Raw genomic sequence first — 27,304 nt, forward strand, 5'->3', positions numbered from 1 at the left:
CATTATTAGAGGAATTGCATATAGTGATTATGTTGTACAAGGAAATACCTAAATCAGATTAATTATCTTCCATGAAAACTTCCGGGGGACTTTGTTCGGCTTTCGAAAGTGGTGTCACAAAAGTTTCCATCAGCCCCCGCGGTCTCCAGTTAAGATTCTCAGAGCACATAACAGCCTTTAAATATCCATCACATTGTGTCCCCCTCAGAAGACTGATAGGGTCACAGGACTGATTGCTCTTGCCACTCCGCTCCCCGGAGGTGGTCTGACTCACGGCGCCTAACTATGACCGTGCGTTGGAAGTGACTCAGGATTCAGACAGAGGCTCTTTGATACACCATGACCTAGTGGATAGAGCACGGGCTTGGGATTCAGTGGGTCATGGGTTCTAATCCCAGCTCTGCCACTTGTCTGTTGCGTTAACTTTGGGCAAATCACTTTACTTCCCTGAGCCTCCGTCACCTCATTGGTAAAATGGGGATTGAGACCGTGAACCCCCTCTGTGTCCAAACCGATTTGCTTGTATCCACCTCGGCGCTTAGTACAGTGTGTGGCACATAGCACTCAGCAAATACAATTATCATTGTTATTATACCACAGAAAGGGACTGGTTCCCTCATTTTTCCCACAAAATGGCTCTCTGTCATGGACCGGTGGGCCTGTGGAGCAAAGATGGATGCCGCACAGTCATTCTAGGGGTATTTAAAACCCTCAGAATTTGGAGGACCCACGTGCTGGACTGCATGAGGCTTATTCCTCCAACTGTTCAATGTGGGAGGAGGAAGGAGGGGAGAAAGGAGAGAGAAGCCTCTCCAAACCAGGCTGTGCTGACAGACTGTTGCCCGAGAGAGAGAGAGAGAGAGAGAAGCCGGCGTGGGTGATGATTTCAACTGGAGAGACGCTCAGCCAATTGGACAAACCTCTCGAGTGTCGCTTACAAACTCCTCCCAGCTGCCTCGGTGAAGGGCAGAGTAGGGGCAGCGGGTTAAGAGGCGGAAGCAGCTGGACTTCCGCAGAGGGTCGTATTCTGCCCTCCCCTGCCCTCCCCCCAAGAAGCCCTTCTCCTTCCAACACCACCTGTCTCCATCCCAAGCTCCTCACATTCTCCTCCCCTGGCTTCCAGCCAGAACTCCAGCACCCATCCTGAGCGACTACGAGAGAGGAAAGCCAAGCCTCAGCATCCAGTTTCAAACGGAAAGCATTTGGAGGGCCTAATGGAGTCAGGAGGGAGAATTCCAGTGGAGCAAGAAAGAGGCCTGAACTCACGGCATCTGAGATCTGGCTAAAATAACGAGACGCGAGGCCAAACCAAAACCGCCAGAGGAAGGCTTTGTCCTCATAACCGGATTCTAAGCACAATGACGGTGGAGAAGAAGTCCCGGATTCGAATGATATTCTCAAAGTGGCATCAATAAAAATCTTAACGAAAGTAAGAAAATATGCTCAATGCAGAGATGCCGTTTATTCTTAAAAAAAAGGAAGTTAGTAAAATATTTATCTGCTCCAAAATATTCTTTGGAAAACAAAAATAAAAATGTTCCACGTCCGTAATTTCCCGTTGGTTTGGTAAAGGCCGCCAGGATACTGGGCCCTCGCTCGGCCCCTGGACGGTCCAAAGGTCCCTCGCAGGCAAGGTGCGGCCTCGCTTGGACCAGCTGCACCGGAGTCCCTCTCTCCAGGATGACAGGAAGACATCTGCCCAGCATCCCCTTAGCACCCGCCCATCCCTCTCGGATGGCACCGACGCTGGAGTCCCAGGGAAGCCAAGAAGCGTCTCCCCGCTTGCCACGAGCCCCGCCACTCCTGGCCCATCTCCGCCGGGTTGAGGCCTCTCCGGGGGAGCCCCAGACCAACCCCTGAGGACAAAGTCGTTCCCCACAGAATCGCCATGGGACTACCCAAAGCGAAACTTGAGTTTGTACTTGACGGTGGTGGAACTCTTGCGAGGGCCGGGCACCTTGGGTTTGGCGGGAGAAGCCGGGGGCCTTTTCTTTTCAGGGACGGTAACGGTGAAGGAGAGTTCGGGGGGCTCTGACTGCTTGAAGCGGGGCAGGAAGTGGGTGGAGACGTGCTGAGCTTTGACCCTGGGACTGCAGCCTCTTTTCGCTTTGCCTCTCTTGTTCAAGGCCACGTACCACTCTCGCCCGGTCTTTTCGGTCCTGTGAATTGCCGAGGCGTAAGTGTTGTAGCTGTTCTCTTGGAACCTCTCCCTGAATTTGCAGTCGTCGGAAAACTTGGCCTGGAAAAGCAAGAGAATCAATCAATCAGTAGTATTTATTGAGCACCTGGGAGAGTGCTTGGGAGAGTACAATACAACCGAATTGGTAGACGTGATCCCTGCCCAGAAGGAGATTTCAGCATAGAGGGAGGAACAGACGTTAAAATAGATTATGGCTATGTACTTAAGTGCTGAGGCACCGCGTATGGGGTGAGCATAGAGAAGCAGTGTGGCTCAGTGGAAAGAGCACGGGCTTTGGAGTCAGAGATCATGGGTTCGAATCCCGGCTCGGCCACTTGTCAGCTGTGTGACTTTGGGCAAGTCACTTAACTTCTCGGTGCCTCGGTTACCTCATCTGTAAAATGAGGATTAAGACTGTGAGCCCCATGTGGGACAACCTGATTCCCCTGTGTTTACCCCAGCGCTTAGAACAGTGCTCGGCACATAGTAAGCGCTTAACAAATACCAACATTATTATTATAGAGTAAGTGTTTAAAGAGGATAGCTCCGATCGCGTAGGCGACACAGAGGAGAGAGGGAGAAAGGGAAATGAGGGCGTAATCGGGGAAGACCTCTTCGAGGAGATGTGATTTTAATAAATCTTCGAAAGTGGGAAGAGTGGCGGTCTGTCGGATACCAAGGGGGAGAGAGTTCCAGACCAGATTAAAGAGAAGCGTGATTAATGCCGAGACTTCCGTTCCTAACTGGGCAATGGAATATCTCATTCTCAAAGAATGGGTGGCATAGGTCAGAAATTAAGTCATCTAACTTCTCAGTGCCTCTATTTCCTCATCTGTAAAATGGGGATTAAATCCTACTCCCTCTACTTAGACTGTGATCCCCATGTGGGACAGTGACTGTGTCTTAGAACCTGATTGTCTCATATCTACCCCAGCACTACGTACAGTGCTTGACCTATGGTAAATGCTTAAGTACTGTAATCATTATTATTATTATTGTTATAATGGATCCTGAGGTATACATGCTGTTCCCTTCTCCCTTCCATTGAGAGAGAGGGACTCTGCTTTTCCAGTTCCCTTCAAAGACTCGTTTCTATTAATTGCAGTTATCGTTTCCCTGGCCCAAACTGTCTGCTCAGAAAATGAATTTTTATGTCCAAACACCCATTTTCTCAGACATTTGCTGGAGTCTGAAATATCATTCACTAAACATTGATCCAGTATAAATGGGAGTGCTTTCTGTTGCTTCCAGAAGGATCCGAAAAAGAATCCCCAGAGATCCGTAAGTGTTGAGCACTCTCCTTTCAGAGGAAGGTGATAAGGATTTTGACCAAAGTGGTGACTGAAAGCTAGAGGGAAAAATGGCCAGATTTAGCAGAAAGTGGGAACAAAAGGACAGTGAGAAATCAGCCTTCTTCATCCATTTACTCTCCAACTCACTCTCCTTCTCTCCAAGCCATCCATCTAGCTTTACTTTGCTCTCATCTCTCTCTCCTCTGAACCCTCACGCTTTACCACCGGTCCACAGCGCGTATTTATTGAATGCCCAGGGGGTGCGATGCACTGAACAAAGTGCCTCAGGGAGTACAACATAAACACAACTCATATTTCCTTCAAGACACCATATTCTCTGAAGACAGGCCTTTGATTATCTAAAATAAAGTGACTATTTGACACTGAGGTAGTCCATTTGATCCAGATCAATTATAAAATTCAAGTTAAAAAGATCTACTTTGGTTACAGCTGCTCAGATCGACTGATTGTCGGTATCAACCAACTAATGGTACTCATCGAGCGCTTATTGTGTGCAGAGAGTCTTCCCCGATTCATTCTCAACACCCCAAATCACACAAACCTATCAGCTGCCTCTGTCACCTACATATGTATTTCTATTCTCCCCTAGAACTGATGTAAATATGTATAATTGATGGTACAGTCCATTTATAAATATTTTTCTGTCTGTCTCTTCCATTGGAGTATAAGCTCTCTGAGGGCAGGGAACATGTCTCTTGCACTTTCCCAAACTCTTAGTACTTTGCTCTGCATCCAGGAGTATCCATCAGTGATCAATCGAAAGTAGTTATTGAGTATATACCGGGTGCAGAGTTCTATATTGTCCGTTTGGGACAATCGGATAGAATTAATAGACACAATCCATGCCCTTAAGGAGCTTGCAATCTAGAGGTAAATTATAGAAAGGAGAAAATAATAGAGTTTAAAAGATTATATGCATAAGTGTTAGGGGAGTTGCGGGGAGGATGTGTGAATAGTCAAGTGTTCAAAAACTAAGGAAGCAGTATGGCCTAGGAGAAAGGGCATGGGACTGGGAATCAGAGGACCTGGGTTCTAATCCTGGCTCTGCCACTTGCCCGTTGTAGGTCCTTGGGGAAGTCACTTAACTTCTCTTTGTGCCAGTTTCCTAGACTGTAAAATGGGGATTAAATACCTGTTTTCCTTTCCCCTTAGACTGTGAACCCCACGGAGGACACGGGCTGAACCAATTTTTTTATATTTACCTCAGCATTTAGAAAAGTGCTTGACACATAGTTAGCACTTAAATACTATAATAATAGGCACTATAATAAAAATAATAATAATAAAAATACTTGTGCTGCTACTACTACTAAGCATCAAAGAGGGTAACCCTTTGATATTTTTTTTTCTTAGACTGCCTGCTCAATTGTAGGCAGGCACTGTGTCTACCAATTAGGTTGCATTGTGCTCTCCCATGTGCTGAGTAAAGAGCTCTGCACCACATAAGTGCTCAATAAATACCATTAATTAGCTGATGCAGACAATCAGTCTATCTGAGTTGATGTTACCAAAGTAGATTTTTTTTAGCTTGAATTATATAATTGATCTGGATCAAATTGACTACCTACTTGTCAAATGGGCGACTTCGTTTTGGGTAACTGAAGGCCTGCCTTCAAACAGTAGGGTGTCTTGAAGGAAACATGAGTTGTGCCTGTGTTGTACTTTCTCAGACACTTAGTTCATTACATCACACCCCTTGGGTGTTCAATAAATTACCATTACTACTTTCTAGAAACCAGAAGAGTGGGGGCAGGGAATATGTCACTTCTTCATCAAACAATTAATCAGTCAGTCAGTCGCATTTATTGAGTACTTATCTTGTGCGGAGCACTGTACTAAGCACTTGGGAGAGTACAGTACACAATATAACAGACATATTCCCTGCCCACAACAAGATCAAACAGTGGCATTTATGAGCGCTTACTGTGTATTAAGCACTCGGGAGAGTTGGTAGACACGTTCCCCGTCCACAATGATCTGTTTGGAAATTCCTACACCCTCCCTACACTCTAAAGAGAGAGTATAATAAATGCTGAAGCTACTACTTAATAAGATTGGCTGTCGTACCAGAAATAGAGGAAATCGGGCAAGGTTGACGAGGATAGGATCAGATAAATAGCAGTGACCTGTGTAAATTAAATCAGGATGCCAGTAGTAAGCAAGAGACATGAAGGTCATTAAAAGAAATATTTAAATGCATCAGAAACTAACAAAAAGGATTTCCTTTTTGAAATGAGGCGGGGAAGCTGGTAACAGATGTCGCCTAAAGGGCAGGGTTGTTTTTCTGTAACATCTTGATTTCCTCAGTACTAAGGTCATCTGTATTTACAGCATAATGGAACTGTAAGAACTGAAGATAAAATAGAAAAGACAGCCATCAGAATATCTTTAAAATCTGACTTCTAAATAGAATCGGTAGATTTTGATGGAAGATCAGAATTTTTGAATAATAAATTCACTTAATAAAAGTCTTCCTAAGGAGATCTGTTTTGCATTTCAGTGCTTTTGAACTCTAAAATGCCAGGTCTTTGAATGTGTGTGTCCTATTTTCTGGGTGTTTGAGGTTCTGCCTGTTGTCTTATGTGTGGATGAATTATTCTCTTCATGGGGAAAAAAGGTTAACCTAGAAGGGGTCAATCAATCATATTTATTGAACACTTACTATGTGCAGAACTCTGGGCTAATCATTTGGGAGATTGGGTGTGGAGTAAGGGCCTATTCCCAGAGAAAATCCAGTTCACTCACGCAGAAAATGGCCGGAATAGAAGGAGAAAGGCAGGCTTTGAGGTAGGACATAATCTCCCCAAACAAAGACTCAAGACCCAGACAGGGCAGAGCCCGGTTTCTCCATCCAGCTCAGCCCAGGGCGGGGAGAGATTTCCAGCAAAGATTTCACTTTCCCAGGGAAGACTTTACTTTCCCCTTCCCCTCAGCCCTCAGAAAACTGGTGGGAGCTGGGGAGCCGGGAACTTCTCTATGTCTCAGTTACCTCATCTGTAAAATGGGGGGATTAAGACTGTGAGCCTCACAGAAGCCAGGTTCACGACAGGTAAATCACGTTAAGGGACGTGAGCAAGAGGCGGTGGGATTGCCAGAGCGGACGAAAACCAAGTCCAACCTGATTACCTTGTATCTACCCCAGCACTTAGACCAGTGACTGGCTCATAGTAAGCACTTAACAAACAAAAAAAAAAAGAGGGAGGATTGGGTCACTCAATTATATTTACTGAGCACTTATCATGTGCAGAGCATCGTATTAAGCGCCTGGGAGAGTACAATTCATTCAGTAGCATTTATTGAGCGCTTACTACATGCAAAGCTCTTTACTAAGCACTTGGGAGAGAATAACAATAAATATAAAGATAGGGGCAGACTTGAGGGATGCATTGCATATGGACAACTGCACTTAGTAATTATTGAAGGCCTATGGAATGCAAAATTTTATAGTGGACATATGCTGTGTGCAGCGCACTCTACTAAGCATTACTTTGTATAGAGCACTGTGCTGGATGCCTCTTCGTGAGGAGTATATTTACTGGACACCTACTTTGTACAGAGCTCTGTCTCAGGCACCAACACATATGAAGCACTGTACTGGGTGCCGACAAACTGTACTGACCTCTACCTATGTGCAGAGCACTGTATTGAACACTAAACTTTGAACACTATGTATTTACAGCACTCTGTTGGCCACTATTATTTATTTATATTAATGTCTGTCTCCCCCTCTAGACCATAAACTCGTTGTGGGCAGGGAATATGTCTGTTTATTGATGTATTGCACTCTCCTAAGCGCTTGGTACAGCGCTCCGCATACAGTAAGCACTCAATAAATATGATTGACCAACATTGCTGTGTCTTGAGAACAGTCTTGAGCCCTAATGTGTGCACTATACCGTACTCGGTGTCTACTGTGTAGATCACTAGTTCACTGTCCTGAGCGCCTACTCTGCGCAGGGAGAAGTCATCAAGAGAAGTCATCAAGATTGGTCTGAGGTGAATGACTCAGAGATTACAAAAAAGTCTACTTGCAGCAAAACACTTATTCGCAGCAACAACACCTTGCAACACCTCATGACTTAGACAAAAATAAGGCTCACAGAAGCCAGAGTCACGACATGTAAATCTCGTTAAGGGACGTGAGCAAGAGGCAGTGGGATTGCCGAAGCAGAAGAAAACCAAGGCCACACAGACCGCCACCAAACCAAGACCGGCCGACGTGGCACTGCACGGAGTCTCCCGGTCCTTCTGAAGCGAATACGACTCCAGTCTCATCGGTGATAAGGAGGGAATGGTGAAGACATGACAACAGCGTGTCTTAGCGGAAAGAGCCCGGGCTTGGGAGTCAGAGGTCGGGGGTTCTAATCCTGGCTCTGTCCCTTGTCAGCTGTGTGACTTTGGGCAAATCACTTTACTTCTCTGGGCCTCAGTTACCTCATCTGTAAAATGGGGATTAAGACTGTGACCCCCCACATGGGACAACCCGATAACCTTATATCTACCCCAGTGCTTAGACAAGTGCTTGGCATGTAGTCAGCGCTTAACAAATACCATCATTATTATTAACAGCATTTCAATATCCTCCACAACATCATTTTACTAATGAAGAGGGGGCTTTCGATACCTAGAGAACCTTCCAAAATTCAGATCTGGCACTAGGAGCAGTGTGGCCTGGTGAACAGAGCACAGGCCCGGGAGTCAGAAGATTTGGGTTCTGATCCCAGCTCTGCCACTTGTCAGCTGTGTGACTTTAGGCAGATTATTTAAACTCTCTGTGCTTCAGTTTCTTCATCTGTAAAATGGGGATTAAATGCTACTCCCACTCCTGCCTCTGCCCTGGAACGCCCTCCCTCTTTATATCTTTCAGACGATCACTCTGCCCATCTTCAAAGCCTTTTTTAAATGGTATTTTTTAAGTGTTTACTATATGCCAAGCATTGTACTAAGCGCTGGGGTTTATATGAGCAAATCAGGTTAGGACACAGTCCATGTCCCTTCTCCAAGAGGCCTTTCCTGACTTAGCACTCATTTCCTTTTCTCCCATTCCCTTCTGTACTGCGATTTGCACCCTTTATTCACCCCAGCCTCAAGGCACCTATGTACAGATCCATAATTTATTTATTAGTATTAATGTCCGTCTCCCCCTCTAGGTTGTAAACTCTTTGCGGGCAGGCAATGCGTCTACCAATTCTGTGATAGTGTAATAATAATAATAATGTTGGTATTTGTTAAGCGCTTACTATGTGCCAAGCACTGTTCTAAGCGCTGGGGTAGACATAGGGGAATCAGGTTGTCCCACGTGGGGCTCACAATCTTAATCCCCATTTTACAGATGAGGGAACTGAGGCACAGAGAAGTTAAGTGACTCGCCCACAGTCACACAGCCGACGAGTGGCAGAGCTGGGATTCGAACTCATGAGCCCTGACTCCAAAGCCCGTGCTCTTTCCACTGAGCCACGCTGCTTCTCCCCAGAGCTTAGTACAGTGAGCCCCATGTGGGACAGGGACTGTGTCTGATCTGATTGAAGTGGATCTACCCCAGCACTTAAAACAGTGGCGATGATGATGATGGTATCTGTTAAGTGCTGACTATGTGTCAAGCACTGTCCTAAACTCACAAGCTCATCAGTTTGGACACAGTCCCTGTCCCACCTGGGGCTCACAGTCTTCATCCCTATTTTACAGATGAGGAAACTGAAGCTCAGAGAAGTGAGGTGACTTGTCCAAGGTCACACAGCAGACAAGTGACGGAGCAGGGATTAGAATCCAGGTCCTTCTGACTCCCAGGCCCGTGCTCGCACTGCAGCTTGGCACATAGAAAGCGCTTAACAAATGCCATCATTATTATCCTAATTATTGAGGAAGTTACCACACCAGTTAGAACCATGAAAAATGGCAAAGCACCCGAACCCAGGGCATACCTGCTGAGATCGCCAAGCACAGAGGGAACATCCTGTTTAAACTCTTACACAAGCTCTTCCTCAACATATGAAAGTATAGCTGGGACAATTCCAATTCCAAACCGTATATTTTTTTTTCCTCAAATTGCCTGGGGCGGCTACAAAAATCCAGGACTGTCTTGGTTGAACCAGGCTGAACGACCAGCCTACCATGTTAGTGAGGTTCTAAAATAATAATGATGTTATTTATTAAGCGCTTATTGTGTGCCAAGCTCTGTGCTAAGTGCTGGGGAAGATATAATCAGATTGGATGTAGTCCCTAAAACTAACTCAGAAAACCTACACATCGCTGTGGAGAGCCTTTACATTGTTTGAAGAGAAGCAGCATGGCCTATTGTATAGACCACAGGCCTGGGAGTCAGAAGGACACGGGTTCTGATCCCGGGTCCGCCACCTGTCTGGTGGGTGACCTTGAGCAAGTCACTTCTCTGTGCCTCAGTCACCTCATCTATAAAATGGGGATTAAGACTGTGAGCCCCATGTGAGCCATGGACCATGTCCAACCTGATTAACTTGTATCTACCCCAGTGCTTAGGACAGTGCCTGACACATAGTAAGCCCTTAACAGATACCATTAAAAAAAAGGTCAAGGCCTTCTCTCTTTAGGAAAATCTACATCTAGGCAGAAGTTTCAAAAACTAGAATTAAAGTCAAACTTCTCTGTGCTTCAGTTCCCTCATCTGCAAAATGGGGATTCAATACCTCTCCTCCCTCCTACTTGCTTAGTACAGTGCTTAGTACAGTGAGCACTTGAATACCACAATTATCGTTATTATTTTTAATATCTCTATATCTTCCCTAACCAATCAATCAATGGTATTCAGTGGGAGCCTACTGTGTGCAGAGCACTGTACTAAGCACTAAGGCGGGAGGGGTGGGGTATTCATTCATTCAATAGTATTTATTGAGCGCTTACTATGTGCAGACCACTGTACTAAGCGCTTGGGATGAACAAGTCGGCAACAGATAGAGACAGTCCCTGCCGTTTGACGGGCTTACAGTCTTTTCGGTAGACTCAGTCCCTGCCCTCAAGGAGCTTACTGTCTGTGTGACCTTGGGCAAGTCACTTTGCTTCTCTGGGCCTCGGTTCCCTCATCTGTAAAATGGGGATTAAGAGTGTGAGCCCCATGTGGGACAGGGACTCCGTCCAACCTGATTAACTTGTTTCTACCCCAGAGCTTAGAGCAGTGCTTGGCACAAAGTAAGAGCTTAACAAGTACCATAATTATTATTATTATTATGAGAGTTGCTCATCCCACATTTACTGGTTGGGGAAGACAGGAAAAAAGCAATCCAAGAACCATTCCCACTGCTGGGGCCTTCTCTGTGCTCGGAAACTGCCGCTCTTAGGTGGCAAAATGTATGGGAACGGTTGATCAGCCGATGGTATTTTTTGAATGCTAACTGTGTGCTGAGCACTGTAAGAAGCATTTGGGAGAGTACAACGTAACAGAATTATCAGACATGTTCTCTGCCCATAATAAGCACCATTCCCAGTGCTGTCCCTTCCCACTTCTGCTTCTCCGCTGGGAATGGGGGGAGGGGGAGGTTGGGACAAGTGGGGAATGGGCTTCAGGGGGAGGGGGAGGGAGGCTTACCCAGTCAGAAGCAATCATTACTTTAATAACAATTCCTAATAATAATAATAATACCTTGACTTTGTACAGCACTTTTATTTCTTCAAAGCACTTTTACATCAATTATCTCATTTTGTCCTCACACTATCCCTTTGAGGCAGGGAGAGGCCGGGATTATTAACCCCCATTTGATAGATAAGGAAACTGGAGCCCAGAGCGGTTAGGTGACTTGGCCTAGGTCACACAGCAGCTCAAGGGCTAAGCTGGAACTAAAACTCAGACCTCCCGATTAGCAGGCCTTGCCCTTTCCACCAGAACCCGCACCTCTATAGACCGGAGGTACAAACCAGGAAAGAAATCATCTGTACATGAAACTGGAAATGATTTTTTTAAGTCTAGGATTTTAAGAGGGGATGAAATGTATAAGTTTATGAAGAAAGAGGGCCGCTAAACCGCACTCAGCTCAGATTAGAGACGGGGTCCTGGGGGCATAGGTTGTGGGGAAAAACCAGCCATTTGTATAACTGTCTCTTCTAGGATGGTCAGGCTCAAAGTCATCTGAATGACTTTTGTATCAAAGAGCTGTTGTGAGTGACAGGAGTAAGACTTGCTCTGTGCTGCCTGAAACTCATTAGGCCATGAAATGACTTTATCCTGCCAAGACAGAGAAGAACAGCAGATGCTGTTTTTGCATTTTCTGCCTTAGTTGGACCGGTCGTCGTTTGACATCTGGGTCAAGTTTCTCCCAAATTGGTGCTTTCGTTTGCCTGTGTAATTCTGTGTCCTCACCCTACATCTGACCTAACAAATCGGGGGAGGGGAGATGATATCACTGCAAAGATTTTCACGTCCCACTGTGTAAGGGGCTTGCATTTTCTAAGGCTTAAATCACTATCGAGAAGCAGCCTGACCTAGTGGAAAGAACAGGGGCCCGGGAGCAGAGGGTCTGGGTTCTAATCTTGACTCCACTTCTTTCCTGCTGGGTGACCTTGGGCAAGTCACTTAACTTCCCCATGCCTCAGTTTCGTCATCTGAAAAATGGGGATTCAATGCCTGCTCTCCTCTCACCCTTGACCCTGAGCTCTCGATGGGACAGGGACTGTGTCTGAACCGACTGTCTTGTATCTACCTCCATGCTTAGGACAGTGTTTGGTAGGTAGGAAGCATGTAACAAATACTGCAATTGCTTTGATTTTGAAGGAAAACTTATTCTATTTAAGCGCATGTTGAATTGAGAGGGTCATTTACACCGGGTTCCGTATTTCCACAAAGCTTCCTAGTTTCCCTTTTTTTAAATGTTAATTGTTAAGGGCTTACTATGTGTCAAGCTCTGCTCTAAGCCCTGGAGTAGGTACAAGTTAATTAGGCCAGACACAGTCTCTGTCCCTCATGGGGCTCACAGTCTAAGTAGGAGGGGAACAGGTATTGAATCCCCATTTTACAGTTGACAAACTGAAGAACGGAGGCACAGAGTAGTTAAGTAACTTGCCCGAGGTCACACAGCAATCAGGGTGGGCTAGAAGGAAGAGCATGGGCCTGGGAGTCAGAAGGATCTGAGTTCCAATCCGAGCTCTGCCAATTGTTTGCTGTGTGACTACTGACAAGTCACTTCATTTTTCTATGCCTTAGTTTCCTCAACTGTAAAGTGGGGATTCAAAACCTGTTCTCCCTCATACTTAGACTCTGACCCCCATGCAGGACCTAATTAACTCTGGTTCATTCATTCAATAGTATTTATTGAGCTCTTACTATGTGCAGAGCACTGTACTAAGCGCTTGGAATGAACAAGCCGGCAACAGATAGAGACGGTCCCCGCCGTTTGACGGGCTTACGGTCTAATCGGGGAAGACGGACAGACGAGAACAATGGCAATAAATAGAGTCAAGGGGAAGAACAAGTCAAGGGGAAGAACAGGGGTTCTTATCCCAGTGCTCAAAACAGTGTTTGACACATTGTAAACAAATATCACACACACACACACACACACACACACACGGGCCGAGCCAGGATTAGAACCCAGGTCCTCTGTTCCCCAGGCCCGTGCTCTTTCCACTAGGCCAAGCCACATAAACCTAGTAGCCAAGAGGCCATTTGCTTGTACAAAAAAATGTGTTCTAGACTTCCTCAGTAAAAGACTCCAACCTATTTCTAAAGGTTTTTTACAAACAGAAAATTTACAAAATTACCAATTTGAGGAGCACTTGTTTGAGGGACTTCAAAACGAGTTCTATGAGTAACAGGGACACAGATGCCCAGAAATGCCATGTCCACTGTGCTGCAAGAAAACATTTTAATAAATTCAGAAGGCTAAGTTCTGTCCTGTGGGACGTGGCTAATCACCTCAAATCCAACCATCTGCAAAAAACAATGATGATCCTTAGACAGTCTCAGTTGTCAAAAAACCTCGGTAGGACCAAGTGTGAGAATTAGGGTTAGAGTTAGGGTTGTGATTAGGATTAGAATTTGAGCTAGTGTTAGGATTAGGAGCTCTAGAGATAGGGTTTGAACTAAAACTAGGGTTAGGGTGATGGGTTTATGTTTGGTTACTAGACAAGGAAAAATTAGGTTAGAGGTAATGTTAAGGTTACATTTGGGTTTTTTATGCTCACTGATAAGCATGCTTATTGATTGACTTACTATATCTCAGGCTGGGGTATGCTGGGGTAAATACAAGATAATCAACTTGGACAAAGTCCCTGTCCTGCATAAAGCTCATAGTCTTAATCCCCATTTTACACATGAGGGAACTGAGTCAATGAGAGAGGTGACTTGCCCAAGGTCACACAGAAGGCAAATGGAAGAACCATAATTAGCACCCAGGTCCTCTGACTCCCAAGCCTGTGTTCTTTCCACTAGGCCATGCTGCTTCTCAGGGTTCGGGCTAGAATTAGTGTTAAGGATGGAGTTTAGGTTAGAGTTAGGCTTAGAGTTAGGGTTAAGGATGGGATTGGATTTAGAGTAATGGTTAGGATTTAAGGTAAGGGTTAAGGGCTAGTTTTAGTAATTAGGGATTAGTCCTGTGGTTTGACGCAAGGGTTAGAATTAGTGATTAGGGTGAGAATTAAATGTTTGGGTTAGGGTTAGATTATGTGTCGATTATTTGTGTATAAAACAAGTTTCTTTGGAGATTTGATTCTAACAGTAAATGATTCGTTTGTTGACAACAGCTTGGTTACTGAGGTCAGAAAGAGATAGATTTCTCCCAGTCGATGTATTCCTAACGATTCTCCCAGAAGCAAATTATCTGTAGACTCTTCATATCACGTGAGCCTGGCTTTGAAGCAAACTGCTTCACGGATCCCTTTCAGCCCATCCTTTGCTCTGAAACCCATTCATCTTTCTTCTAGGTGGGGCTCATTTTTACCCGCTCCACTGTACCGTGTTCTCCCCACTGCTTAGTACAGTGCTCGGCAAACAGTAAGCACTCAATAAATGCCATTTAGATTCATTCATCTATTCAATCGTATTTATTGAGCGCTTACTCTGTGCAGAGCACTGTATTAAGCGCTTGGGAGAGTCCAATGCAACAGTGAGCAAAATCCCTAGGGGAACTGAGGCTTTGCCTTTCACAGTTTTTGTTCACTGTATAATCTTTCCTTCTTTCCTATCGATTTTAAATGATTTACTTGGGGAGCAGACATTTGAACGATGGAAAGTCATTTTCCACATTTAAGAGGACAGTTAAAGCCTCATTTGGAGACTCTGGGGAATTTTTTTAATGACTGGTGACTAACTTGTCCATGAAATCTTTGAAATGGTAGTGAAGATTGTCCAGGTTACTGAGTCTTGGAAATTCACTTTGGGAACAAAATAAGACCGTAAGGTCCTTGTGGGCAGGGAACATGACTCTATAGTATTATTGTACTCTCCCAAGCATTTAGTACAGTGCTCTGCGCACGGTAAGTGCTCAACAAGTACCACTGATTGATTAGTTGATAATATGTCGGCTCCTCAGATTATTCACCTAAATTACCCAGATAACCAGATCGGGGGCATCATTTGCAGTTGAATAATCTGGAAAATGAAGCATCTCGTAAGCAAGGAACATGTCACCTCATTATTCTGTACTCCCCAAGCACGTCAAAAAGTGCACCGTAAAACCGGGGTTCTCAATATCTGTAATTTATTTCTATATCTGTAATTTTTTATTCAGTTATATCTGTAATTCTTTTCTTTAATTATGAATGTATGTCTCCCCTTCTAGACTGTAAACTCATGGTGTGCAGGGAATGTGTCTGTTAAATTGTACTCTCCCAAGCGCTTAGTAGAGTGCTCTGTCTACAATAAGCACTCAGTAAATACGATTGACCGGCTGACTGACTCAATAAATGCTACCGCTACTACCATCTCTTAACTCTTTTTTAAATGGTATTTGTTAAGGCCTTACTGGGCGCCAGACACTGTTCTAAGCGCTGGGGTAGATTGGAGGTAATCAATTTGGACACGGTCCCTGTCCCGCAGAGGGCTCCCGGTCTTAATCCCCGCTTTACAGATGAGGCCACTGAGGCACAGAGAAGTGAAGTGACTTGTCCAAGGTCACAGCAGACAAGTGGCAGAGCCGGGATTAGAACCCAGGCCCTTCCGATTTCCAGGCCCTGGCTCTAGCCACTGGACCACGCCGCTTCTTAACTTGGTCTGACCGTAGTAAAGCGGGGCGAACAGGCGCCTTTCAGAACAAATGGAACTTGCCTGGGCATGAAGAGTGACATGCCTTATGATGGGGATGAAATACAAGCAGATAGTGAGGAAATACCTTGATATATCCCGAAGGCTCAGTCATCACCCCCACCCCCAACACTGCCCCATGGATGTAAATGTATTCATATTTAGGCGTGAAGTCTTTCTTGTGCAATGATCTATGACTCCAACTCCCGCTTTTAGGTATCTGCAATGTGAACTCAAAACTTAATGGATTTACAAGCTCGAGTTGCCACATTCTTCCATCGGTTCTATTTCTAAACTATAAATACTGGCCCCCTCGAGGGTAAGTCAATGCCATTTCTCTCTCCAGTTATCCGTAATTTGGTCTTTCTGCAGGGGCTTTATGCCTTCCAGCAGAGAGAACAGAATGTGGCTCTAGAATATTTCACGGCAAAAAAAGAGCACAAACCGCAAGCAAGTGTTTATGGAATAACTGAGAGGATCCAAGTTCAATTTCCCCTTGCCGTTTGTTCTCTCTGCTCCTTGAAGTCCCTTTACCCTACAAGGTGCATGTCAAAGTACCATAACATTGTTACAAATACAATTCAATTCTACTTACACTTGCATGGAGTTTTCCTTTTTTTGACATCGCTAAAAATGTGTTGCTGAAAACTCCTCGAATTCCTACAATCCCCTGAGACACAGCAAATATTTCCAACACACCTAGGACGACAGAAATCCCACAATAAAACACAGCTCACTTGATATCACTAGGAAGAATTTGAATTTTGTATTGTTCCTCTCAGTGGAAAAAAAACACCCAACATTGTTCAGCTTTCTGATGATGGATAGCTCTCAGGATCATCGGTCATTATCAACGACATCATCAATGGTATTCACTGAGGGGCTTACTTTTTTTTCTCAGATGGTATTTGCTACGCACTTACTATGTGCCAGGCACTCTTCTAAGCTCTGGGATAGATACAAGCTAATCAGGTTGGACACAAAGCATGTCCCACGTGGGGCTCACAGTCTTAATCGCCCTTTTATAGATGAAGTAATTGAAACCAGAGAAGTGAAGTGACTTGCTCATGGTCATGCAGCAGACACGAGGTGAAGCTGGGGTTAGAACGCAGGTCCTCCTGACACCAAGTCCCCTGCTCTTTCCACTAGGCCGTGCTGCTTCTCGTGCTTACTATGCGCAGAGCGTTGTACTGAGCTCTTGGGAGAGTACAATTCAAAAATAAGTCATTGTTACACCTGAGTATCTCAATTGCTTTCGTTTGATTATGGTATGGTTGGATTCTGTCCTTGTTTTTTTCGGAATTATTAAACCTCTCCCAAGTGCTTAGTGCAGTGGTCTGCACATAATATGCCCTCAGTAAATACCACTGATGATGATGATTAAGCCTCTTAAGACAGATGTTTTCTGAGCATGATGCCTTCTCAAGTGGCAAACTCTTCTACAGAAATCAGTGGACCATTTTTATTGCTTCCTCAAAAGCTCCGTCTAACTCTTTCTATCAAGCAAACCCGTTTCCTAGTATAACCTAAATTACTCTTGTTAGAGTCAAAGTAAAAAATGCTAGGGATTTGCCAGTTTAGAAACATATGTAAATATCTGCTGATTAGTGATAGATTATGCAACATTCAGTGAAGACTTATTGGTCAAAGAGAAGACTATTGAGATATTGTAATTTTAGGACTTTTCAGGAGCACTTCCTGTTTAACGACTGCCCGCTTTTTGGGTTTTTTGAATTTTTTCACTGGTACTACGTGGCAGGCACTGTACTTAGTACTGAAGTAGACACAAGCTAATCAGGTCAGATACAGTCCACATCCCACTTCGGGCTCGCAGTATTAACCCTCGTTTTCTAGATGAGGTAACCGAAGCACAGAGAGGTCAAGTGACTTGCCCAAAGTCACACAGCAGACAAGTGGCAGATGCGGAATTAGAACCCAGGTCCTCCCGACCCTCTGGCCCTTTTGGCTCTCGGCCCCTGATTAGACTTTCCCCATCCTGCTGTGGCAGGGAATTGATATCCACAGAGGATTTTCAGTCAAGGGGACCAATCATGGTTTCATTTTATATAAGTGCCTTTAGAGATTTTGGTCCAATTGTTGGTGAGTTATAAGTAATAGGAACGGCCCATTACGTCCAAATGGGGACAGGGACAGCCTGGGCAAGGAGCAAGAGGAATCCACGTGAATCCTGCCAAGACGGGGCTCCAGCCACATTCCTAACCCTCCCGAAGGTGGTGTGGAAATGGTACTTTCGGCTCCAATTAATAGTATTTATCTAGGAATGCCAGTTGGAGTGAATGGAGCAGCAGATCTCTGGGGAATCAATGGATGTTATTTCAACTGCATCCTTGGCTAACAGCTCTGCTGCCCCCCCCCCCACACACTCTGGCTAACGACTTGTCTCCCCCTGCAACTGTGGCTAATAGCTCTGCCCCAACCTGCACCCGCGACTAACAGCTTGGCTCCCTCCTGCCTGTGGCTAACAGCTCATCTCCCTCTGGCACCCGTGGCTAACAACTCTGCTCCCCCCCGAACCCATAGTTGAAAGCTCTGCTCCCCAGTTTACCCGGGCCTAACATCTCTGCACCCCTCTAGACTGTAAGCTCTTCGTGGGCAGGGAAGGTATCAGTTGATTGTTATATTGCACTCTCCCAGAAGCTCAGTATGGTGCTCTGCACACAGTAAGTGCTCAATAAATACGACTGACTGACTCCCAGCCTCCTCCGATTCTGCAGGCTGCCATGCGGAGAGTTCCAACCAGACCAGGAAGTTGAGGAACAGCCCAGGACTGGCCAAGCTTTCCCAGTCCATCCCAAGCCTGGGGGACCTTTATATTAGAGAGGAGAGGGAGAAGACTGGGGCTTTCCAGCCAACCAATCTCTGACCAGAGCAATAATAATAATTATGGTATTTATTAAATGCTTAGTACGTGCCGGGCACTGTACTAAGCACTGAAACAGGGCATCGGGGTAGGACCAAGAAGTAGGGGAAGGTTGGGGAAAGGGAAGAAATGCAATCCCGCTTGTTGCTGAACTCAGGACACACACACATTCATTCATTCATTTATTCAATTGTATTTCATTCATTCAGACGTATTTATTGAGGGTTTACTGTGTGAACAGCAATGCATTAAGTGCTTGGGAGAGTAGAAAATAAGAATAAACCGACACATTCCCTGCTTGCAATGAGCTTACCGTCTAGAAGGGGAGCAGACATGAATAGAAATAAATAAATGGCAGATATGGACATAAGTGCTGCGGGGCTGGGAGGGGAATGAATAAAGGGAGTAAGTCAGGGCCATGGAGAAGGGAGTGGAAAAAGAGGAAAAGGGGGGGCTTAGTCAGGACAGGCCTCTTGGAGATGTGCCTTCAATAAGGCTCTTTGAAGGTGGGCAGAGTGATTGTCTGATATGAGGGTGCAGTGGGTTGCAGGAGGGTAACGTGTTTCCAGCCACCACAAAGCCCCATCCCTAAGCCCAGCCATCTGCTGACAGCTCGGGGATCTTCTCTTGACCTCCAGAATAAGCTGACTGGTGACTGGGCCATGTCCATCCCTCTACTGGGGCACCCAGGGCACCGAGAAGGCAGAGGTTCAACCAAAGGGCACTGTCCAAACCAGTGGCTCCCTCAAGGAGCTCTACCAGTTTCCCCCCCCGGGGGTCCTCTAGAGGAGCTTAGACTGTAAAATCATTGTGGGCAGGGAACGTGTCCACCGACTCTTGTATATTGTACTCTCCCAAGCACTTAGGACAGTGCTCGGCACACAGAAAACACTCAATAAATACGATCAGTTGACGGATTGATTCTGGCGAAGGAAAGTCACACGGGTTACCGTGTTTACCGGCCCTCTGAGGGGAAGAACCAGAAAATGTATCTAACTACATAAAGCTAGAATGAAGGACTTTGTCCTGCTGTTCGGAATTCTTCTAATACCTCTGAGGCTCTAAGGTTTGTTACTGGTGGGAAACAGGGTGGGGAGGAAGAAAGGAAGAGAGAGAGAGAACAAGGGGACGGGGAAAGGAGAGACAAAGAGAGAACTTGAATGAAAACATGAAAGTAAAAGAAATAGGGAGGAAAGAGAGAAAAAAGAGAGTGAAGGGAAGGAAGGAGAGAAAAGAGTGAGAGTGAGAGAGAATAAAAAATGAGAGGAATAAAGGGAAAGCAAGAGAGTCTGGGAAAGAATGAAAAAAAGTATTTTATGTTTTTCCCATCTCTGCTCACAACCTAAGGTTTAGGAAAGTTCATCTCCATTTCCAATCAGTTAAACAGATCAATAGTTAACTGCATAGGAATGATAACTGTATTTTAGTGTTCATTGTGAGGGTAGATATATTTGTGTTTCTCTACCTGTAAGCGAATAAAAATATGATTGAAGTTTATGTACGTTTTTTAAAAAAACATTCCCTTGGATTTTAAGACGAAGGTGGTAGGTGAATTCAACAAATCTCCGATTGGTGTTTGATTGAAACCCAGAAAACCTATGTTTTGACTTACTGTCTGCTATTTGGTGATGAGCACAATATAATTTCTCTATGGTGATTTGCCCAAATTTTTAAGGACCAAGAGTCAATTTATATCTTGACAAATAGGTTTGTAGCATGTGCTGAATTTTTAATATTATATACTCCTCGAGGCAGAATTATTTGTCTTAAGGATTGCTGCTTTTCAGTAATGTATTTTCCAAGGTTTGTTTTAGTACAGCGTTAAAAGATATTCATTCTTATTTATATCCCTCCATCCGCTATTCTGTTTCCCAAACTTGACACAGCCATAATTCGTATCATTTTGCTTTAGCTAGACCTCGGGAAGACTTGAGTTTTACACTACAGAAAATACTGGGGCAGTGGTCTATCCGGTGAGTAATAATAATAATAATAATGTTGGTATTTGTTAAGCGCTTACTATGGGCAGAGCAGAGAGTGTGAGCCACGCCCAAGGCAGGTGGCAGTGGTCATTTCATGGCCCAGGGAACTGCTTTCCCACGACATAGAAAGAATAATTCCCAAGCCATTCCTCCAAGGAAGATACAGTGGCTGTATGTGCCGGGCGCTGCACAGAGTGGTTAGCTGAGATGTGTGTGCCTGTAAACACACACTCACACACACTCAGATTCACACAAAACACCCCAGCTACTGGTTTGCTAAATCCGGACAGATTGGTTTGCTGAATCTGGGCAACTCACCACGGAGAAGTAGAACCGTGCTCGTTACCATACAGCAGTCAGTGTGCCATAACATAAGTTTTCTGGGTTTTAAATTACTTTCTCTCCCCAACTTCCTTTAAAATATATGAATTTTGGAACCGCAGAGTGCTTCTAACCTCCCACTACTGTACATGCGACCGTAAGCTTCTTTATTGTTGAAAAAGAGTTCATTTGAAAAAGAAGTGTCTTCAAGGAAAAGTTCATAGGTTTTCTTGGGTCTTTCTCATGAATTTCTCCATCCAAATTTTAATAGGAAAGACATGTTGGTGCAGTTATCGACCCAGTTAAATAGAATTCCCCTTATGCCCTCCGGGTCACTGGTGTAATGATGCAGATTTTGCAAACCACGGACTCTTTTGAGAAGATTCAGGATTCAGCCTCTGGTAAGCAGACAGGCTTTTCCCACAGTAAGGCTATTGCCTTTTTACTTCTCCCTCGCAATCAGATCATGTCTAGGCTGCTAAGACAGGACCCAGAACTAAGCAATTATCAGGTGAATTTGGGTAATTTAGTCAGCCTATCTGGAAATCCCCCCAAAAGAATTTTTGGTCCTGAATTATCTTCATGGAGCAGCTGCTTCCACTGCTCAAATTCATGAGCAGTGACCCAACTCGGCTGCCCTGAAAATGCTTTATATTCCATCACAGAAGGATTCACCAGAAATGGCATCCAGATAGAAGCTCCCGTTTACTTGGAAATATGAGAACCAAATGAAAATCAAAGTAAGATCAACTCGAACATTTCTACCACTCGGTGAAGCCCCCGCCCATCGAAGGAGAACCTCAGAATGGCATTTTTTTGTCCTGATTTCGCTAGATGTGTTTTTTTTTTTTTTCCCCCAGAGAACCAAGGATCTCTGAGCATTGAAATCACGAGTGTGCATGGGGGGAGGTAGTGAAGGGGGGAGCGTCATAACCATGAAGACCCCCTCTACACCCACCTGGTGGGTGGGAATTGGGCTTATTCACATCTTCCCCGACCCTGCTCCACATCCCTCAACAACAGGCTATATGCAGCCATTGTGGATGCACATCTGTGGCAAGTCACTTAACTTCTCTGTGCCTCAGTTACCTCATCTGTAAAATGGGGATGAAGACTGTGAGCCCCACGTGGGACATCCTGATTCCCCTGTGTCTACCCCAGCGCTTAGAACAGTGCTCAGCACATAGTAAGCGCTTAACAAATACCAACATTATTATCTGTGTCTTTATGTTTGCATCTGTTGTCGTGGCCTAAAAAAATAAAATGTGTGAGTTGAAATCCTTGATAGCTAGTAAGGACTTTGACATCTGAGATGAGATGGAGAGAAGAAAATCAATACGATGCACTATTGCCGGGCTATAACTGTTGGAAATTCTGGGTTGGGAGCAGAGACGGGGAAGATGTGAATAAGCCCGATTCCCACCCACCAGGTGGGTATAGAGGGGTCCTATATAGCCAGTGCCTATGGTATTGTATTTACTGCATTGTTTAGCACAGTGCTTGCCATTTAGCACTTAACAAATACCATAATTATTATTAATTATTATCATTAGCTAGGACTGCCACTGTTTGGGAGGGAATACGTAAATAGCAGTAACTCAAAAACTTAAACAGATAATATGAGTGCCGAGGAACACTTTTGGGCAAAAATTTCCAACTTGAATAAAAATAGTATAGTATGAGTGTTCTAAAGCAACTCACCAGAGAAGAGAAAGTTATCAGGAAATATTTGATGAGACTGGGGAATTAAAAGAGTGGCTGAATAAGTCATCATGCAAAGAAGTGGAGGTAAGATTTTTGGATAACTCGGGCAGCGATGCAAACCATGGTTTCTTTTGGATAAGATAAATGACAAAGAGAGATGAAGAAAGACAACACATTGGATGGAATTCTGAGGAAACAAAGAGTCTCAATTAATTCTTTAGCCCTTTCCTGAAGATGTTAGAGAGAGTTCCGTTCTCGAATAGTTTTTCGTAGTACACAGAGCGGAGGAGCTAGGTCAAATTGCGGTGAGCACAGAGGACATTTTAGAGAAAATTGATTAACCAGATGTAAACAGTTGAACGAGATGAGTTACCCAACCAGGACTGGTTACAAAGTAGCGGGTGGAACCTATTGCTCCAAACAGCCACCCCGCGCCAGAGGACTGGTACTTTGCTCAAGCAAGCCTCCTCTATGAAAAGTTTTCCAGAGATGATCCTGAGAATTATAGGTCAGTGAGTTTTACTTCTATACCTGATGAATTAATAGACTTCAGACTTGCAGGATCAGCAAGCTTTTAAAGAGCAACAAACTGTTGAAACTTTCCCCAGTTAATAGTATAGTATAGTAATAGTATAATGTTCTGAACTCAGTAGGTGCTTAATAAACACTATTAATACTTTAACTATGACTAATAATAATAGTTATTACTATTACTACCTCTGCTCTGTTGCTGTTCCTAGTAATACTGTTGGAACAAGGACGATTTGGATTCTAAGAAGCCGCTTGGACTAGTGGAAAGGGCAAGGACCTGAGAGTCAGGAGATCTGGGTTCTAATTCTGACGCTGACACTTACTTGCTCTGTGTGACCTTGGATGTTGGGCAAGTGCTATGCTTTAGTTTCTTCATCAGTAAAATGAGAATTAAATATCTATTCTCCCTTCCTCTTACACTGTGCTACTGTGTCCAGTCTGATTCTGTTGTCTCCGTCCCACTACTTAGTTTGGTGCTTGGCACAATAAGCGCTTAATAGATACTACGATTATTATTATGAATAATAAGGGAAACTGGGTCTCACTGATCGGCCGGATCGATTTGAACTCGACAGGAAGGGGACCGAAACACCAGGCTTGACTTTACCACTATTTTAAAACCAAGTAAATATTTTTAATGGTATTTATTTGGACTGTTTAATCTTTCTTTTTATATATTGCCGTTTGCAACATATTCCTACCTTTCTAAGGAACTGTCCTCCTGAGGAACAGGAAATTGTGTATAAATTGGTAAGGTCCTTTGTGGTAAGCTGCTGTTATACTGTACACTCCCAAGAGCTCAGTACAGTGCTCTGCACACAGTAAGTGCTCAATGGATACAAGTGATTGATTGATAATTATGCAGCATTCAGTACATCTTCAGCACGTTGGAATTCCGTAATACAGGCTACTACAGCTAACACAACCACTGTTCCTACCAAATCTTCTACTTAATGATAATAATAACAATGACCCTGAAACACCTGGACTCGGAATACAGTGGGCAGCTCTGATTGCTCTATGTCAAGGAATTACTAGAGTTGGAAAGGGTATAAAGAAGTGCAGTCACGAAGATCAGACGAAGGGAGAAGTTTCCTTGTGAGGACAGACTGAAAAGATCAGAACTGTACTGTTTGGAAACAGGCAACTGAGAAGCGGGGATAGATGAAGTGTTATTCACCAAATCCCACTTATCCGGGACAAAGATATTTGTTAAGCACTTACTATATGGCAGGAGGAGGAAAAATAGATTTGTAAGAGGGGAAGGTTGAGAGTGTTGGGTGGTCTATTTCTAACCGTCCAGGTGGCTACTTGAGAGGAAAACCATTTCATCATGCCTCCAAGCATCCCGGGTGAGTTGGACCATCGACCTGACCCAGTTAAATATCCTTGATCTTCTTCCGATGTTCTTAAAAAATTCTGTGAGTTTCCCGTTTCTGTTGGAGGAGCCAAAGAAGCTGATGGAGAGACGGAGACCTTGGAGTCTGGGATTTATGAGAGAGGGGTCCCCTTGAGGTACCGGCAGGAAGGTTTTAGAGCCCGACTCCTTTTGGACAACCCCAGGCTGGCTTTCGCTGTGTCCCTGGGTGAGGTGGGAGCCGAAGGGGAGGAAAGGAAGCCCCAAGGGGAGTAATCCAAGAGTCGAAGAGTCCGTTTGGGGGAGGAGGGGGTGCTGGAGGAGGGAGAAGGACGATACTTAGCTGGATCCTCTGGGGGCTTAGAGGGGTAGAAATTGCAGTCTGGACCTGTGGAGAGGAGACTCCAGTGGGCTTGATAAATTCAGGCCGAAGACGGGGATGGTAATAGTATATATTAAGCGTTTACTGTATGCAGTGCACTGTTCTAAGCACCGAATGCTTAGACGGGATGGTCTCACACCTGCTCTTCATACACACTCACAGACACACATTCACGCATAGGAATTAGCCCGCGCACACCCGTACAACCTACCCATCTTTCCAGTCACCATGCAAGTGTACAACACACTCGAAGAAGTACACACGTACTCTTTCTCTCTCTCTCGCTCTCCGATCGAAGTTTTACAAACTTGATTCGGTCTGAGCTAACTTGCCCTCATTCTGCCTCCCAAACCCCTTTCCCCTCACCCCCAAGCTGGACCTCCCTTCCTCCCCCACCATGAGGGAGAGTTCAAAGGTAATGGGAATGAAAGTCCCAAACCCCAAACCTCCCCCCTCGCCTCCCCCGACCCCACTCCAGGCCGGTCTCCAGGTCTCCGGGCCCCTGGGGAGGGGACAGTGTGGGGCTCGGCCCGTCTCTGAGAAGCAGCGTGGCTCGGTGGAAAGAGCCCAGGCTTGGGAGTCAGAGGATGTGGGTTCTAATCCCGACACCCCCTCTTGTCTGCTGTGTGACCTCGGGCAAGCCACCTTACTTCTCTGTGCCTCAGTTCCCTCATCTGTAAAATGGGGATGAAGACTGTGAGCCCCACGTGGGGCAACCTGATTCCCTTGTAATAATAATAATCGTTATGGTATTTGTTAAGCGCTTACTACGTGCCAGGCACTTTTGTAAGCGCCGGGGTAGTTACAATATAATCGAGTTGGACACAGTCCCTGTCCCAGATAGGGCTCACAGGCTTAACCCCCCCATTTTACAGAGAAGGGAAGTGAGGCGCAGAGAAGTTAAGTGACTTGCCCGAGGTCACACAGCGGACAATTGGCAGAGCCGGGATTAGAACCCATGATCTTCCGACTCCCACCCCCGTGCTCTATTCACTTCTCATAATCTATCTCACGTATGTATCCCGGCACCTAGAACAGCGTTTGGCACCTAGTAAGTGCTTAAAAAAAATACCATAATAAGTATTATTATCCCTAGCGCTTAGAACAGTGCTTGGCCAAAAGTTAGAGCTTAACAAATACCGTAATAATAATTATTATTATTATTCCTCGAGGTGGGTACCGGCCCCGCCCCAGGGGAGCCGGAGGACCGTGGCTCTCCAGGCTCCCGGAATGACTGCAAACCCGTTGTGGGCTGGGATTGTCTCTCTTTATTGCAGTGTTGCACTTTCCAAGCGCTTAGTACGGTGCTCCGCACACAGTAAGAGCTCTATACTAATAATGATGATGGTATCTGTGAAGCGCTTACTATGCGCCACGCATTGTTCTCAGATCCGGGGTAGTTACACGGCTACAAGAGAAGCGGCGTGGCTCAGTGGAAAGAGCCCGGGCTTCGGAGGCAGAGGTCAGGAGTTCGAATCCCGGCTCTGCCCCTTGTCAGCTGTGGGACTGTGGGCGAGTCACTTCACTTCTCCGGGCCTCAGTTCCCTCATCTGGAAAATGGGGATGAAGACTGTGAGCCCCCCGTGTGTCCCCCAGCGCTTAGAACAGTGCTCTGCGCATAGTGAGCGCTTAACAAATACCTTAACCGTGATTATTATCATTATTATTATTACTTACTGAGCGGGTCGGCCTCGTGGGAGCCGCTGACCCTGCCGTCGGGATGGAGCTGCAGGTGGAAGCCGATGCCCGCCCGGCAGTAGAGGCGGCCCGTCCGGCGGCCCGACGGACTCCAGGGGGCCGGGGAAGGGGAGGGGGCCGGAGGAGGGGCCGGGGGAGGGTTGGAGGAGGGGGCTTGGCTCCTGCCCCCGCCGCCTCGCCCCCTGGCCCGGCCCGGAGCCGCCGGGATGCGCCGCGGCCGGTCCCGGGGCGGCCGGCGCGGCGGCCGGCCCCTCTGCCTCCGGTCCTGCGGATGGTCCGGCTGCGGCCGGGGCCGCGGATGCCCCGGGTGAGACCGGTCCTGCGGATGCCCCGGGTGCGGCCGGTCCTGCGGATGCCCCGGCTGCGGCCGGTCCTGCGGATGCCCCGGCTGCGAGCGGTCCTGCGGATGCCCCGGGTGCGGCCGGTCCTGCGGATGCCCCGGCTGCGAGCGGTCCTGCGGATGCCCCGGCTGCAACCGGGGCTGCGGATGGCCCCGGTGCGAGCGGTCCTGCGGATGGCCCGGCCGATCCTGCGGATGGCCCGGCCGGTCCTGCGGATGGCCCGGCCGGTCCTGCGGATGGCCCGGCCGGTCCTGCGGATGGCCGGGCTGCTGCAGCCGGTCCTGCGGCTGGCCCCGAGGATGCGGCCGGTCCTGGCGCTCCCGGCCCCGGTCCCGCAGCCGGGCTCCGGCGGGGAGGGCGGCGGCGGGGAGGAGGAGGAGGAGGGGCAGGCGGAGGAGGAAGGCCGGGCTCAT

General features: G+C 46.1%; 1 protein-coding gene across 1 annotated transcript; it reads right to left on the reverse strand.

The window, feature by feature from the left end:
* Positions 1-536: 536 nt before the first annotated feature.
* Positions 537-27,304, reverse strand: FGF5 (fibroblast growth factor 5). The gene is made up of 5 exons (XM_029073713.1): positions 27,147-27,304; positions 26,738-27,100; positions 26,530-26,639; positions 16,290-16,393; positions 537-2,239 (listed from the first exon to the last, which is right to left on the reverse strand). Exons 1-5 carry the CDS (start codon positions 27,302-27,304, stop codon positions 1,895-1,897), a joined length of 1,080 nt encoding a protein of 359 aa, XP_028929546.1. The 3' UTR covers positions 537-1,894.

The sequence above is a fragment of the Ornithorhynchus anatinus genome, chromosome 10 (assembly GCF_004115215.2).
Source record: "Ornithorhynchus anatinus isolate Pmale09 chromosome 10, mOrnAna1.pri.v4, whole genome shotgun sequence".
Classification (NCBI taxonomy): Eukaryota; Metazoa; Chordata; class Mammalia; order Monotremata; family Ornithorhynchidae; genus Ornithorhynchus; species Ornithorhynchus anatinus.